Raw genomic sequence first — 16,213 nt, 5'->3', positions numbered from 1 at the left:
AACATAAAAAAATAATTGATGTGATGTAGTATAAAATAAAAAAATAAAATCCACAAACTCATTACTTTAAAGAAAAAAACTGCTACTTTTACACTAATTTAACCAATGCCGTCCTTCTCCATTGTATCAGTTCTCAGTTTATTTAACACATTTCCTCTCTCTATTAGGCCGGCCTACACTCACATACACCTTTAATACAAATGTCTGGATGAGATCCTGTGCCCATTGTCAATGCTCTGGGTATTTAGTATGGAATGCTTTCTAAATTATCCCTCCTTCTCTCCTCACTCAATCATTCCTATCATCTTCCTGCAAATCATCTAACATCATGCAAGTCAGACATTTCAAAGGATGTGCCATCTTGCACGATGAGGCTGTGCTACTCATATTTCTGATGGACTTTCATAGTCTTTCTCATTAATTTGCTATTCTACCAATGCTGCAAAAATATGTTGCTATTGTTAAGTTCAAAGAGTGCTTCTCAACCAGGAGTGTTACTTGTCCCCTGGGGGACACTAGGCAAGGAGTGGAGACATTTTCGGTTTTCATACAGGGGAGGGGTCATGAGTGGTCAAGGACGCTGCTCACCATCCCACAATGCACAGGACAGCCCCCCCCCTCAAAGAATCACTTGTCCCAGAATGTCAATATAGGGGAGATGGAGAGACCTTGAGTTAAAGATACTTGCACTTTTACTATTTATGGCTGTCTTCAGATTGTTCCCAATACCTGTCATAAGGGCACATTTCTGCCACCAAATTAGGGTTCCCCTTTTCTTCTATTTAAAAATCCCAACCTCCTTCAGTGGAACAGATCTTCTGTGGCTGGAGGATGTGAAAAAAATAATTCTTGTTTTCTTGAACTTTTACTGACTTTTGGCAAATATTTGTATATTTCATCAACATTTTGATTTCCCTATTATTGTTACCAGCCCATTTTTCTACCAGTGTTAATATTTTGACTGATTTTTACAAACTATTGTTTCTTCCTTGACTTTTTTTTTGATTTTTTTTTATTGGTTGTTCACAACATTACAAAGCTCTTGACATATCATATTTCATACATTAGATTGAAGTGGGTTATGAACCCCCAATTTTACCCCAAATGCAGATTGCAGAATCACGTCAGTTACACATCCACAATTTTACATAATGCCCTATTAGTAATTCTTGTATTCTGCTACCTTTCCTATCCCCTACTATCCCCCCTCCCCCCTCCCATCTTCTCTCTCTACCCCATCTACTGTAATTCATTTCTCTCCTTGTTTATTTTCCCATTCCCCTCACAACCTCTTATATGTAATTTTGTATAGCAATGAGGGTCTCCCTTCATTTCCATGCTCTTCCTTGACTTTTGAGATGATACATGTGATCATAAAAATGTATATTTTATTTAGTGTCGTACGTTGGTCTTACTCCTGAGTTTCTTGCCTTAATGATTTTGCTCATTGGAGATTTTACATATAATTAGATGTTTAGTTAAAGTGAATTTCGTATTTTTTGCACTGAGGTCTTTAACTTCTCTGATTATTGTTAACATATATGAGGGAGGGGTCCAATGTCATTTCCTTCCATTCAGCCATTTATCTAAACTTTTATTCCACAATCTAACTTTTCTCACTAACTTTGTCTTAGATGCAACGTCTGTATACACTCAGACTCAATCCTGATTCATTTTGCAAGTGATAACGGAGCATTCAGTACCTGCCAGAGTATCACAGGGACATTGTAGGCCATATTCTAAGATGTCAAAGCCTTAGTCCGTGTAACTATTAATCCACCTTTAAATCCTGAACGTTTTGCTGTTCTCTGTCTTGTGTCAGTTAATTGTTACTTTTTTTTTTGAAATTGGTGGTTGAAATCTTTTTTTTTATTGGTTGTTCAAAACATTACAAAACTCTTGACATATCATATTTCATACATTAGATTCAATTTGGTTATGAACTCCCAATTTTACCCCATATATAATTGTTACTTTTTATTCTTCTGCAGTGCAGAGGATCCGGCCCAGGCCCCCCCCCCCCGCCCATGTGAGGCAGGTTTCGCACCACAGAGCTTCACCCCCAACCCCTGGTTTAGTTCATTTTGGGGGCTCCATTCAATTTTGCTTAACACTGTTCTTTGGAAACAACCCTGGTGAGTCTGGCTTCATCCTCCTTGTATTTACACTCAGTCTCTCACTTTCTTACACTTGTTTGTGTCACTGAACCTAACTTTGCAAACCTTTCTGAAAATGGAAAGGTCACTAAGGGGCACGTCTCTGTTGATTTGCATCTTAAATGACAGGAGCATAGATTGAGGACGGCAGTACACACTTGTCATGGCACAGCACCCTCGGCATCGCATTAGGACAGATCAGGGTGGAATTGTCACCACATTTTCAGGCTGGACAAGGAGCAGAACCAGGGCTGGAGGTACCTATAGGATTTAAAAAAAAAGTAGAAAGAGAGATTAAATCCCTAAACCCAAGAGCAACCAAGAAAAGATACCACATGAGCAAAGCGAGAAAGGGGCCCAGCTCACCCATTTGGGCCATTTCCAAACCAATCAGTCAAATAGGGGACACGTGCAGGAAAACCAGATTCTTCAGTTCCATGTAAACTATGGTGAACTTGTGGTCCCTTGCCTATATCCTTTGAGGAATTGTTAACTTGTTACCTTTGGTCATTTTTGTTGTGGGGTCATATTTCTATAAGGTATGGAACCCATAAATACATCACTACTTTTGATATTGGATACATTTCTTTCTCTTTTCTTATTTTTGCAGGAGCTGCAGGGGGTGGGCCCTGGCCTGGAGCCAGAATCAAGGAGCATTTTCTTCCTTTCAGTCTCTCAGGGGCCTTCCGAGGTCATTGCCTTGTTCCCCAGCCACCAATGCCCACTTCATTTCTCCATTCTTCTCTGTACTTGTTGGTATCTCTCTCCCACCCCTCCCTCATGTTCTTAAAATGCAGAACGTAATGTAGCAAACTGTAACAGTATTTTCTCCATGTCTACTTCTCAACAGGAGGTTTACAGGAAGGACGTCCTGCCTTCCATTTCTGCATCAGGGAACAGTTAATCTGATCTGGCCAGCTTGCACTGTATACACTAGGAGCCTAACAGTGTGGTGAGGTCAGAGGCCACAGCAGTGATGTGGTGTGTGTGTGTGTGTGTGTGTGTGTGTGTGTGTGTGTGTGCGTGTGCATGTGCCATCCTCAGGGCAGGGCACTGGACGCCTATTCCAAGGCGATTCCGATGATGTGATGTTGGTGGCATAAGTAGCCTGTCCATTTCATTTCCCAGGCTGCCTTTCAACAAGATTAACAATTTACATAATGGGGATGAAGGTCACTTGGTGTCTGGAAGTTTCAGCCCCAGCAGAGGGACCACCTAATTTCTCAGTGTCCTCTGACACCGTACCATGTCACTCCTCTTTTTTTGAGAGTTACATACAAATTCAGTGAAAGTTTAAAATGTGTTATCAAAATGTAAGATGCAATGTAAATGAGCAATATTTTTTTTATCATCAGGTAGCCAATTATAAAGCTATTTATATAAAGACACTTGGGTATGAAAAACCTTACACATACATACCTCTTCTTTATTGGCCTCTTCACAGGGCTCTTTGAGGCCCTTGAACACCTGAAACAAGTTACTGTCTCAGGCCCTTTGCACTCACTATTCTCTCTGTTAAACCTCAGCAGATGACCTCCTGCCTCCTGCACCACCCTCTTGAGGTCTCTGTTCCAATATTACATTCTCTGCTGATCTTGCCTGAACACCCTTAAAAAATAGCAGCACTAGGTCTTGGAGGTGCATATCCATGGTAGAGCACCTGCTCACAACACAGGAAGCCCTGGGTTTCATCCCCAGCACTGCTTCATGTCCTTCATGTCCCTTCACCATCAGACATGCTATAAGATGTTTTTTTAAACAGCTTTCTTGAGGCATAATTAATATTCAAAGAACCACTCGTGTTTAATGTGTACCATCTGGAGAGTTTACACATGTGCAAGAATATGCACAAAAGGCAACAGATTATGATTTACTCATCTGCATATAATTCTTTGCCCATTATTGGGATGTAGGAGCTTTTGTTATTCAGCACTCTCTGGAAGAGAGCGGGACAGGAGTTCTTCATCAGTAATGGCTCCAGAAATGTCCTAAGAGGACAGATCCACAAGCAAAGTGTAGAAATCCAGTCCTGGAAGGAAATATAAATGGTAACATTTTAACCACATCAGCAGTGTTCATCTGTGTGACCAGAAGTCATGTTATTTTTCTCTTTCTGGTAGTTATATCCACTCCATGGAACTAGAAAACAATACAAGAGTATCAGAATTCCGTCTTTTGGGATTTTCAGAGGACCCAGAACTGCAGCCCCTCATCTTTGGTCTTTTCCTCTCCATGTACCTGGTCACTGTGCTGGGGAACCTGCTCATCATCCTGGCCACCATCTCAGACCCCCACCTGCACACGCCCATGTACTTCTTCCTCTCCAACCTGTCCTTTGTGGACATCTGCTTCACCTCCACCACCGTCCCCAAGATGCTGGCGAACATCCAGACACAGAGCAAGGCCATTACCTACAGAAGTTGCATCACCCAGATGAGCTTCTTTTTGGTTTTTGCAGAGTTGGACAACTTCCTCCTGGCTGTGATGGCCTATGACAGGTTTGTGGCCATCTGTCACCCGCTGCACTACACTGTCATCATGAATCCCAGGCTCTGTGGTTTGCTGGTTCTGGTGTGCTGGATCCTGAGTGTCCTGCATGCCTTGTTACATAGCTTAATGGTGTTACGACTGTCCTTCTGCAGAGACATAGAAGTCCCCCACTTTTTCTGTGAACCTAATCATGTGGTCCAACTTGCCTGTTCTGACACCTTTCTTAATGACAAATTGATGGATTTTACTGCCCTGTTGTTGGCTTCTATTGCCCTCATTGGCATCCTGTGCTCCTACTCCAAGATCATGTCCTCCATCCATGCAATCTCATCAGCTCGGGGCAAATACAAAGCCTTCTCCACCTGTGCATCTCACCTGTCCATTGTCTCCTTATTTTATGGCACAGGCTTGGGTGTGTACCTGAGTTCTGCAATAACTCAGAGCTCACACTCCAGTGCAACAGCCTCGGTGATGTACACCGTGGTCACCCCCATGCTGAACCCCTTCATCTACAGTCTGAGGAATAAGGACATAAAAAAATCTCTGAAAAATCTTTTTGGAGCATAAATATAGAAGGTCCTCTTGCCCTGGGACTTCAGTAGGATCTGCCTTTGGTTTCAGGAGAAAAGCCTCAGAGCCACAAGTTGTGATTCTTTGATTAGATTGTGAGTGTGAAACATCTCCCTTCTATTTATTTTCTGAAGTTTCATGGAATTCAACCTCTCTATACAGGGATATCCAATTCACTTTATTAACCTCCTGCATGCTCTAAAATCCAACAATTTTTTGCTTTGTTGTCTTGATTTTATAAATTTATTCCAAAAGTTATCCCAAACAACATATCAGAAATATTTAAAAATTCCCATTTCTCTCATGGGTTAGCAAAAAAAAATCATCTATTTAATGTCTTCCTACATGACATATGTGTGTTGATTAATGTTTCTTTACCTCTATGAAAACATAGTCACGTCTCTGTGGAAAAACCTGTTCTTCAGAACTCAGGAAATTCTTGCAATTTATAATAGAAGATCATCTGAGGTCACAGTTTGTTTTATCATTTGTTTGTATGTCAGTACTTGTGAAGGGAGAAATGGTGGAATGAAGCTGGTGAATTTATGCTGTGTGTACATATGAATATACCACTGTGAATTTCACCTTTATCTAGAAATAATTTAAAAAGCTACAAATAATAGAAGGAAGACCAATTAGAGTAGAGGAAGAGGAAGCAGGAAAGGAGGGAGGAGAGGGAAAATAGCAAGGTCTGAAGTGGAACAAATTGTCTTCCATGCATATATGTCTTGTCAGAATGAACCCAGGTGTCATGCACAACTTCTATGCACTAATAAAATATTTGAAAAAGAAAAGAGATCTTGTTTTTAATTTTACTTTAATATTCAAGTGTACTTAATAACAGATCATTAGGGCTTGGAAAAATTGTTTTTATGCTGATATGTTCAAAAGTTCTATGGATTAGAATCTAGATCCCCATAAGTTATTCACCAGACAAAGTGGTGCACACCTTTATCCCAACTACTTGAATTCCAGGTTGAAACCATAGGGAGCCCAGGCAGGGAATGTTAGCAAGACCTTGGCTATCACAAAATAATAACAATACTAGCAATGTCAAAACAGAAATGTTACAGTTGATAAAGTGAGTGAGTACACTGCCTTTTGAAATCACATCCAAGGCCCACTTTGGGAGGAGAGGAGTTGAACCTACCTACACCTGACTTTCACAGACCATCACAGCCTTTTTTTTTTTTTCCAAAGTAGAAATTTACTAGTTACACTAACACCAGCAGTTAGTCATCCCACACATTTCCAAAAAAAAAAAAAAAAAGAATGTAGAAAACACCATCACAGCCTTTTTATGCAGAAAATGGTCCGCAGGCCTGGACCTGCAACACAGGAGCACCTTGGTCATGTTAGAATGCCGAGTTCCTGGGACCAGAGTTGACCTATGGCCTCAGAATTCACATTTGAACTTGCATCCCTGGTAATTCTTCTGCATAATGAAGTTGGTCTAGACCTGGCTTGGATCACCTCCTCTCTGCTGACATTTGGGGACAGGGATCTCTCCTGTGCATCATAGTTGATTGGCACCTGTTTCCGACATTGTCAAGGAAAAATATCTCTCGTTGAGAAAGACAGGCTCAGAGCTTGAGAACTGGAAATATCATGCCAGAATTCGAATGAAGATCCCACTCCTACACTATTAAAAATATCTGTATTTTGAGACTGGGACTGTAAAAATTGCTGAGGATGGCCTAGAAATTATAATCTTCCTGCCTTGGTCTCTGGAGTGGCTGAGATGACAGGTGTGTGCCACCTTGTCTGGCCAGTCCCTACCTGATGTCAAACATTTGTCAGCCCTGTTTCCACAGTGGAGATGTAGTTCATTATCATACTAACACATAAAACAGACTTCATAGAATAGACTTCAGTAAAAGTGAAATTTCCCAGTTCCTATCAGGTGTTAGCATTAGGCTACGGTGTGTAAAATCAAACAAACTAACCACCTCATCTTAATAAATATATCAAAAATGAGAGACTTAATGGGAGCTCTTCATTTGTGTTATAAGTATAAATTTCCTGATAGTGTTGGCATCATGAAGGTAAGAAGAGTAATGGCCGAGGCTTTACACCAGGGGAAAACAATTCTCCCCCTTGTTAGAGGAGGTCTGACTATTGATATCAGGTGCTTCGTATCCATCACAGATCTGGGTTCTCAAGATCCATGAGCTCAAACCTAGGTGAGCTCATCAGCGTGACACTCAGAAAAAACTGTCAGTCAAAGCAGTGATGAGGTGCCAGGAGGCTGGACCTCTGGAAGGCAGGTGGGTCCATGGAGGAGCAATAAAAACTAGGTTCCCTGGGTTATAAATGGGTCTCCTGGGAACAAAGAATCAGCAGGAAGAATATCCTGTCTTTCCAGGCCAGTGTCCCTCGGGGGAATAAGAGGGAAATGAGCTAATGAGCAGATATAGGAGCTGTGGCTCTCTGCTCTGATGTGGTCCCTCAGTGCACAGCCCTGTGCTGGACAGGACATGGAGGTGTCTTTGAGGTCTTCAGTCTGCCCAGCACTTGACTCCTTCCTGCTGTGTTTTCTGGGGACAGAGCTTCAGTCACCATCAAGCCCACCCAGGCAGGACCTTGAACTTCCACAGGGAGACCTTCCTCCCAGAGCTGGTCTCCAGGTGAGTCTGGGAGCTCAGTGGGCACTGCAGGAGAGCAGCAGAGAGAATGGAATCCACGACTCTAGTTGAGGTCAGGGGAGAGCCAGGCTGAGCTATCCCAGAGCAGGGCTGGCTGTGGCCACTTGCTGTCCTGATGGATGATTTATTCACAGGCTGCATTGACTCAGTACACTTAGCTGAGGAGTGAACATTGCACTGGTTAATGCAGGGTTCACTGCTGACCAGGAAATAGAGCTATCAGAGGCTGAAGAGAAGATGGGAGGAGGTGTCCAGTTTTCCAAGTGAAAGAACAGAGGCCCAAGGATCTTTGCAATTAAGAGAGAAGAAGAATAGGCTTTAATTGTGGAGGGACAAGAAGTTAGGTTAGGGCATCTTTTGGGTGTGTTTGCTTTTAAGATGAGAAATACTTGATTATGTTTGTGTATTGTTGGCAAAGATCCTGAGTAAGGTTCTTAGAAAAATTATCTTACTTCAAAAGTTCATGGGACACACATTTTAACGTATCATTTCTCTGAGTATTCACACAAAAATATTATTTCACAGGTGAGTACAAGTACGCGTAATGGCCTTCCTTTGCAATGGTTTGAGCACCTGTGAGGCTGAACACCTCTGGGTCTGGTAGCCAGTTGCTTGTACATTGCAAAGTGTTTATGCAACTCTCTTATTGTGCACTTGGTGGGGGCATGTCTTCCCTGCTTTCTAATGTATTTCTTAAAACAGTGTATTCACACACTGCCTGTCGGCTATTTATTTTTTTTAATGAAGGTACAAATATATTTGTGGGGAATGTGTGAAAACTTATGAATTTTGTAGGGTCTAATGTATCAATTGGTTGCAATTTATTTGCACTTTATTCTTTTTTCTGAAAGCACTGAATGATTAATTTAATACACTTCATTTTTGAGTCCTTGCTTTAAATCAAAAAGTATTGAGCATTCTTGTGCACACATTTATTGCTAAGCCAATTTTGATGTTAACCACCTCATTTTCACATCTTTAATTGCTTACTGGGTCTTTTGGAGATAAGATACATTATTTAGAAAGTTGTCACTTTTAGCCACCATGTAGAAGGTAATCATTCTTATTTCCTTTTTGATTTATCATTACTTTATTAAGCATAGTTTAATTCATATGTATTTATATGACAGTTAATGAAACTTTACATATTAATACCTGAATGCATATTACAGGGTCATCCTTCATTTTTCTATTATTTCCAGGTGTTTGACAAATTAATATTGAATAAGTAACTAATGTTGATTTTATTAAATAATTCCGATTTTATTTCTTTGTTTTAGGTTTTCTAGATTTTCTTTCAGTCAGTGCATGCTGAATGAATATGTTGACATATTGTATGGAACCTCAACAATATGTACAAAGAGTGCATTTTTAATCAAATGTTGAAAATATGTAAAGGTTAGTTTAATGGAATGCAGCATGGTGGTCAGCCAAGTTAGAAAAGGTAGAGGGAGAGGAAACGGGAGGCTGGATAATGTAGATTCCAGTATAAATTTACATCGAAGAAAGAAGTCTTTTGGGTGATCTTTCTTATTTTTTCATTAATTTACAATTATATCAATGCTGAAAATGTACTTTGCTATTGTTAATTTCAAAGAGTGGTTCTCACCATGTGTGATATTTGTCCCCCAGGGGACATTGAGCAGTGTCCAGAGAGATTTTTCTTTGTTGTCCAACAGGGGAGGGATAATGAGAGCTTGGGGGTACTGCTAAACATCCTGCAATGCACAGGACAGCCTCCACCTGGGAGAATAATGTGGCTGGGATGTTGTAGGTGAGGAGATGGAGCAGCCTTGGGTAAAAGCAGATTTTCACCTTTAGCAGCCATCCCTGTCTGCAGCATGTCTCTCCAAGGCATGGTCCCAAGCCACAGATCCTCCATTGCATTAGAGATTTCCCCTTTTCTGCTTGAAAATTCCAATCCCTTCAGTGTAGGAGCTCTTTGGAGTCTTTTTCCAGGCAGAAGTGTGAGAAAGTGATATTATGGTGTTTTCTTAAAGCTCAACTGTCTTGGAGCTAATCTGCATTCTTATCATCCCCATTTGGATCTCCCTGTTGTTAGTATCTGCCCAATATTATCAGCATTTTAAGTGATTCTCCACTTATTGTTCCTCCACTGATTATCAGTACACTTTTTTTGACCATTAAAGAGTTTTGAGTTTTATTTCGTTACATGTGTCTGTCAATCTTCTTACTGTTGAGTTCCTGTGCCTGATTTGCTGCTCACTGTAAATTTCATATATAATGTCCAGATGTTCATCTCAAATGTATTTTGTATTTTTTCCCTGAGGTCTTTAACCTGTCTCATTATTGGTAAATGTGTGAGGTAGGAGGCCAGGTTCATCTTCTCCCAGACAAAAGGTCATTTTGTATGTATTTATTTCACCATGTAATCCTTTGCTGTTGCATAATTTTTAATTCTGTGTTATGTGAAATGCTCACATACACTCAGACTTCATTCCCAATTCACTCAAAACTCAAGGGATAACTGAGTGTTTATCACCTGTCAGAATGTCAAGGGAACGTTGTCTGTTATGGTCCACTGTGTCAAAGTCTTTGGGAATTAACTGTTAACTCACATTGATATATTAATTTGTCGTTTGATACCTTTTCCCAGTTCTTTTTTTTGTTTTGTTTGTTTGTGGTGCAGGGGCTCAAACCCAGAGGCTGGTGCGTGTTGGGCAAGTGCTCTGCCATTGAGCCCCACTGTGGCCCTGCTCAGTGAGTGTCTGAAGCTCCATTCCATTTGTTTAATAGCATGTTTTTTTTTTTTTTTTTTGGAAATGACTGCATTGAACCTGGTTTCATCCTCATCGCATTCTTTGAATTAATAAAAGTCTCATTTTTAAAAGTTAGTTGTTATGTAACTTTGCATCCTGTTCAGGAAACACAAAGGTGAATAAATCCACAAGGTCTCTGCTCTTTGGATCTTGTATCACAAGGGCTGGAGTGTACTCATGGGATTTGCCAGATGAGACATTAAGACCCAAAGCCTACACCCCCCCCCCCGAAAAAAAACCCCAGAAAAGATGAAAGATGCCCCATAAGCTAAGTGAGAAAGGGATCTACTTCATCATCCCGCGACTGTTTCCATTTCACAGTTGATTGGTCAAATAACTTAAACAGGAAAAAAACCAGAATATTCTCTTTCATCCAAATACATGCCAAATGTTTGTTGTACTTTTTATATATCTCTTGAGAGTTTTTAGTTTATTCCCCTTGATTGTTTTTGTCTTGCGATCATTTTTGTGTAGTGTACTTGAAGCCATGAAGACACCACTATTCTTGACTTTGGGTAATTTTCTCCTGTTCCTTCCTTATTTTTGCAGGTCTTCCAGGAGACAGAACCTGTGCTGGAATCCCACCAGAATCAAGGGAGCGCTCCCTTCCTGTAAGACTCTCAGGGAGAGAGAGAGACTTATTATACCATTTCCCCTGTGTCCGTTTCATTTCTCTATTTTCCTGTCTGTATTTATTGACATCTTTATTTCCCTCCCTCTCTCTCTCTCTCTCTCTCTCTCTCTCTCTCTCTCTATCTCTATCTCTCTCTCTATCTCTCTCTGCGTGTCTTTAAATGCAGAACAGAATCTAAGAAAATTTAGTCCCATGTTTAATTGTCCAAAGGAGGATTACAAAATGGACTTTCTGGCTACCATTTCTGCATTAGGGGATGGATAGTCTGCTCCATCCAGCTTGCAATGTATACACAAGTCACCTAATAGGTGGTGGGAAGGTCAGAGGCTGAGTAGTAGTGGTATTATGTGTGTTTGCATGTGTGCTGTCCTTAGGGGATATGTTCCAAGTGGTTCCTCATATGTTTCAAGTGGTTGTTTTAATACACAGGGCAACTCAACCATCAGAGGTAATAGGCAGCTTGTTTATTTTAATTCACTGTATTTTGTCAGGTATTTTGCTGCTATGACCAAAAGACCAATTTGAGAGGAGGAAAATTTATGTAGTGCTCATGGTTTTATGGGTGTTAGAGGTGTTAGTTTATAGAAGGTTGACTCTGGGCCCCAAGTGAGGCAACATCCATATCCTGGCAGAAGGGCGTGGAGGAGGAAAACAAGAAGTGTTTTCTTAGACACCTTTCTTTTGTGGCATGACATACAACAATTTCTTTTTTAACAGCTTTGCCGAGATATAATTAATACTGAAAGGACCACATGCATTTAAAATGTACAAGATGAGTTATGCATATGGAAATGCAAGTATGCATATGCAAATATAGGCCATACCCCCAGAACAAAGAGGAAATAAACCGTAATTTGACTATCTACATATGCTCTTTGCCCATTATTGGGATAAAGGAGTCTTTGTTGTTGAGGCCTGTACAGTGCCTGGAATGCGGCTGGCACTCCAATTGTGCTCCTCTATAGTAAGAAGTAATTTCTCCTTAAAACTATTCAATGCATGAGCTCTTGTGGAAAAGGTTAGAGTGAGGCGGGAATTCCTAATCAGTAATGGCACTAGGGATGCCTAGGATGACCGGACCCAGAAACAAAACAGAATTCATTTTCTTTATTGGAAAATATAAATGACAACACTTAACTATATCAGTAGTGTCCATATGTGTGAAGAATAGTTATATCTATTTTTCTCATAGTAGTCACATGGATCACATGGAAACAAGAAACAATACAAGAGTTTTAGAATTTCTTCTGCTGGGATTTTCGAAGGATCCAGAACTGCAGCCCCTCTTCTTTGGGCTTTTCCTGTCCATGTACCTGGTCACTGCGCTGGGGAACCTGCTCATCATCCTGGCCACCATCTCAGACTCCCAACTGCACACACCCATGTACTTCTTCCTCTCCAACCTGTCCTTTGTGGACATCTGCCTCACTTCCACCACCATCCCCAAGATGCTGGTGAACATCCAGACACAGAGCAAGGTCATTACTTATGCAGGCTGCATCACACAAATATGCTTTTTCTTGTTTTTTATAGAAGTGGACAACTTCCTCCTGGCTGTGATGGCCTATGACAGGTATGTGGCCATCTGCCACCCGCTGCACTACACTGTCATCATGAATCCCAGGCTCTGTGGTTTGCTGGTTGTGGTGTGCTGGATTTTGAGTGTCCTGCATGCCCTGTTTCAAAGCTTAATGGTGTTGCGACTGTCCTTCTGCACGCACTTAGAAATCCCTCACTTTTTCTGTGAACCTAATCATGTGGTCCAACTTGCCTGTTCTGACACCTTCCTTAATGAGGTGGTGATGGATTCTGCACTTGTGCTGATGGTTATTGGCCCCATTGCTGGCATCGTTTACTCCTATGCTAAGATAACTTCCTCCATCCGAGCAATCTCATCAGCTCAGGGCAAGTACAAAGCCTTCTCCACCTGTGCGTCTCACCTGTCCATTGTCTCCCTATTTTATGGCACAGGCCTGGGTGTGTATCTCAGTTCTGCTGCAGCCCAGAGCTCACACTCCAAGGCAACAGCCTCGTTGATGTACACTACGATCACCCCCATGCTGAACCCCTTCATCTACAGTCTGAGGAATAAGGATGTGAAGAGAGCTCTGAAAAGTCTCTTTGGAAGAAAAGTATAGCAGGGGCTCTTGCCCTGGTCCTTCGTAGGACCTGCTGTTGATTTCAGGAGCAAAGCCTCGGAGCCAAAAGTTGTGATTCTTTGACTCACTTGTGAATGTGAAACATCTCCCTGCCGTTTATTTTCTGAAGTTTCCATGATCTGATTTTAACTTCTCTATACAATTATAACCAACAAAATTTACTAAGCCCACTGTACTCTGTGAAAGCCAACATTTTTTTTGGTTTGTTTTTCTGATTTTTTAAAGTTATTACAAATAGTGAACCAGAAATATTTAAAAATTCCCATTTCTCTCACGGGTTTGCAAAAAACATCTTGTAAGTCATGTCTTCCAACCTGACATATATTGTGATGGTTAATGTTCTTTTGCTGTATGAAATCATAGTCATGTCTTTGTGGAAAACTGCTTTTCACAACTAAGGCAATTTTTGTAACTTGTAGTAGAAGGTCATCTGAGTTCATTATCATTTGCTTGTGTATCGGTACTTAAAAAGGGAGGAATGTTTGAATGAAATCAACCAATTGATGCTTTGTGCACATATGAATATACCACTGTGAATTTCACCTTTATGTATTTTTATACAGTAATAATTTTAAAAGCTACAAATAATAGAAGGAAGACCAGAGTAGAGGAAAGGGAAGTGGCCAATGAAGAAAGGGAGGGAAAAGAAAAATACCAGGGACTGAAGTGGAGCACATTGTCTTCCATGCATGAGAATGAGCCCAGGTATTATGTTCAACTTTTATGCACTAATAAAAATATTTAAAAAAGAAAAAGGCTCTTCTTGATAATTTCTACTTTACTATGCAAGTATAGTGTATAGCATATCAATGGAGCTTGGAAAAATTGTTTTTAAGCCAACATATTAAAAAATTCTATGGGTTAGGATCTATACTTATTTTCGAGATCATTATTCTGCCTACAAAAATTTACTTTAGTTCTCATTCCAGATCCCTTGCATAAATTATTGGTGGGGCATAGTGGTGCACACCTTTAATCCCAGCTACCTGAATCCCAAGCTGAATCTGGAGGACAGCAATTCTGAGCCCAGGCAGGGAAAGTTAGCAAAATCTTGGCTCAAAACAAAAACAAAACAAACAAAAACAAAAACAAACAAAAAAACAACAACAACAAACAAACCAACAAAACTTCCCAGTGTTAGGCCACCTGTGGATTCACTCCCTGGTACCACAAAAGAATAATAAGAATAACAATGACTAAACACAGAAATTGTTACAGCATGTAGAGTGAGTGAATGTACTTACTTTCAAAATCAAATAAAAATCCCACTTTGGCAGGACAGGACTTAAACTACCTACCCCTGACTCCCACAGACCATCACAGCCTTTCTACTCAGAGCACGGTCCACAGACCTGGACCTGCAGTACCGGAGCACCTTGGCCATGCTAGAATGCAGAGTTCCTGGGACTAGAGTTGACCTATGGCCTCAGAAATTTGGACTTGTATCCCTGGTAATTCTTCTGCATAACGAAGTTGGTCTAGAACTGGCTTGGATCACCTCCTCTCTGCTGACATTTAGTGGGTAGGTATCTCTCCTGTGTGTTATAGTTGATTGGCACCCACTTCTGACATTGCCAAGGAAAATTATCTCTAGTTGAGATGTACAGGCTCAGAGCTTGAGAACTGGGAATATCATGCCAGAATTTGAATGAAGGTCCCATTCATGCTTTATAAAAAATATGTGTATTTTGAGACAGGGTGTGTCACTAAGTTCCTGAGGCTGGCCTAGAAACTATAATCTTCCTGCCTCAGGCTCTTGAGTGCCTGGGATTACAGGTGTGTGCTACCATGTCTGGCCAATCCCTACTCGATGTCTAACATTCGTCAGCACAATTTCTTCAGTGGACTTGTAGACTTTACAGAATGGACTTCACTAAGAGTGAAATTTCCCAGTTCCTATCAGGTGTTAAACTTAGGCTATGGTGCAGAAAACAAAACAAAAAACTAACCACCTCATCATAATAAATATTTCAAAAATGAGAGACTTAGTGGGAGCTCTTGTGTTATAAGTATAAATTTCCAGATTGTGTTGAGATCCTCAAGGCAAGAAGTGTAATGCCCAAGGCTTTAGACCACAGGAACACGACGCTCATCCTTTTTAAAGAGGGCATGACTATTTTCTGGGGGGTATGAGAGCTTATTACACACCACAGGTCCATGCTTTGAAGACACATGAGCCACAGTCAATATGAGCTCATCAGGGTCAGACTTAGAAAACACTTTGGTCAAAGGAGAGATGAAGTATCAGGGTACTGGACCTCTGGAAGGCAGGTGAATCCATGGAGGAACAATAAAAACTAAGTTTACTGGACTATAAATGGGTCTTTTGGGAACAGAGAATTAGCAGGAAGAATTTCCTGTCTTTCCAGGCCAGTGTCCCTCGGGGGAATAAGAGGGAAATGAGCTGATGAGCAGATATAGGAAGCTGTGGCTCTCTGCTCTGATGTGGTCCCTCAGTGCACAGCCCTGTGCTGGACAGGACGTGGAGGTGTCTTTGAGGTCTTCAGTCTGCCCAGGAGCCCAGCACTTGACTCCTTCCTGCTGTGTTTTCTGGGGACAGAGCTTCAGTCACCATCAAGCCCACCCAGGCAGGACCTTGCACTTCCACAGAGAAACCTTCCTCCCAGAGCTGGTCTTTAGGTGAGTCTGAGAGCTCATTCATTCATTCCAGTGGACACTGCAGGAGAGCAGCAGAGAGAATGAAACCCATGATTCTAGTTGACGTCAGGAGAGAGCCAGGCTGAGCTAGCCCAGAGCAGGGCTGCTGTGGCCACTTGCT

At 41.2% G+C, this 16,213-nt stretch overlaps 2 protein-coding genes across 2 annotated transcripts; both read left to right on the top strand.

Moving 5' to 3' along the window:
• Nucleotides 1–4,289: 4,289 nt before the first annotated feature.
• LOC308643293 (olfactory receptor 7A17-like) lies at nucleotides 4,290–5,213 on the top strand (the record flags this gene model as incomplete). The annotated part of the gene is made up of 1 exon (XM_081283197.1): nucleotides 4,290–5,213. The coding sequence occupies one exon, from the start codon at nucleotides 4,290–4,292 to the stop codon at nucleotides 5,211–5,213; it is 924 nt and encodes a 307-aa protein (XP_081139323.1).
• Nucleotides 5,214–12,483: 7,270 nt separating this feature from the next.
• LOC308643292 (olfactory receptor 7A10-like) lies at nucleotides 12,484–13,413 on the top strand (the record flags this gene model as incomplete). The annotated part of the gene is made up of 1 exon (XM_081283196.1): nucleotides 12,484–13,413. One exon carries the CDS (start codon nucleotides 12,484–12,486, stop codon nucleotides 13,411–13,413), a length of 930 nt encoding a protein of 309 aa, XP_081139322.1.
• Between the last annotated feature and the right edge of the window lie 2,800 nt (nucleotides 13,414–16,213).

Source organism: Spermophilus citellus (genome assembly GCF_964194105.1).
Source record: "Spermophilus citellus genome assembly, chromosome: 3".
In the NCBI taxonomy this organism is placed as follows: Eukaryota; Metazoa; Chordata; class Mammalia; order Rodentia; family Sciuridae; genus Spermophilus; species Spermophilus citellus.
This window is presented reverse-complemented; position numbering and strand designations above follow the sequence as displayed.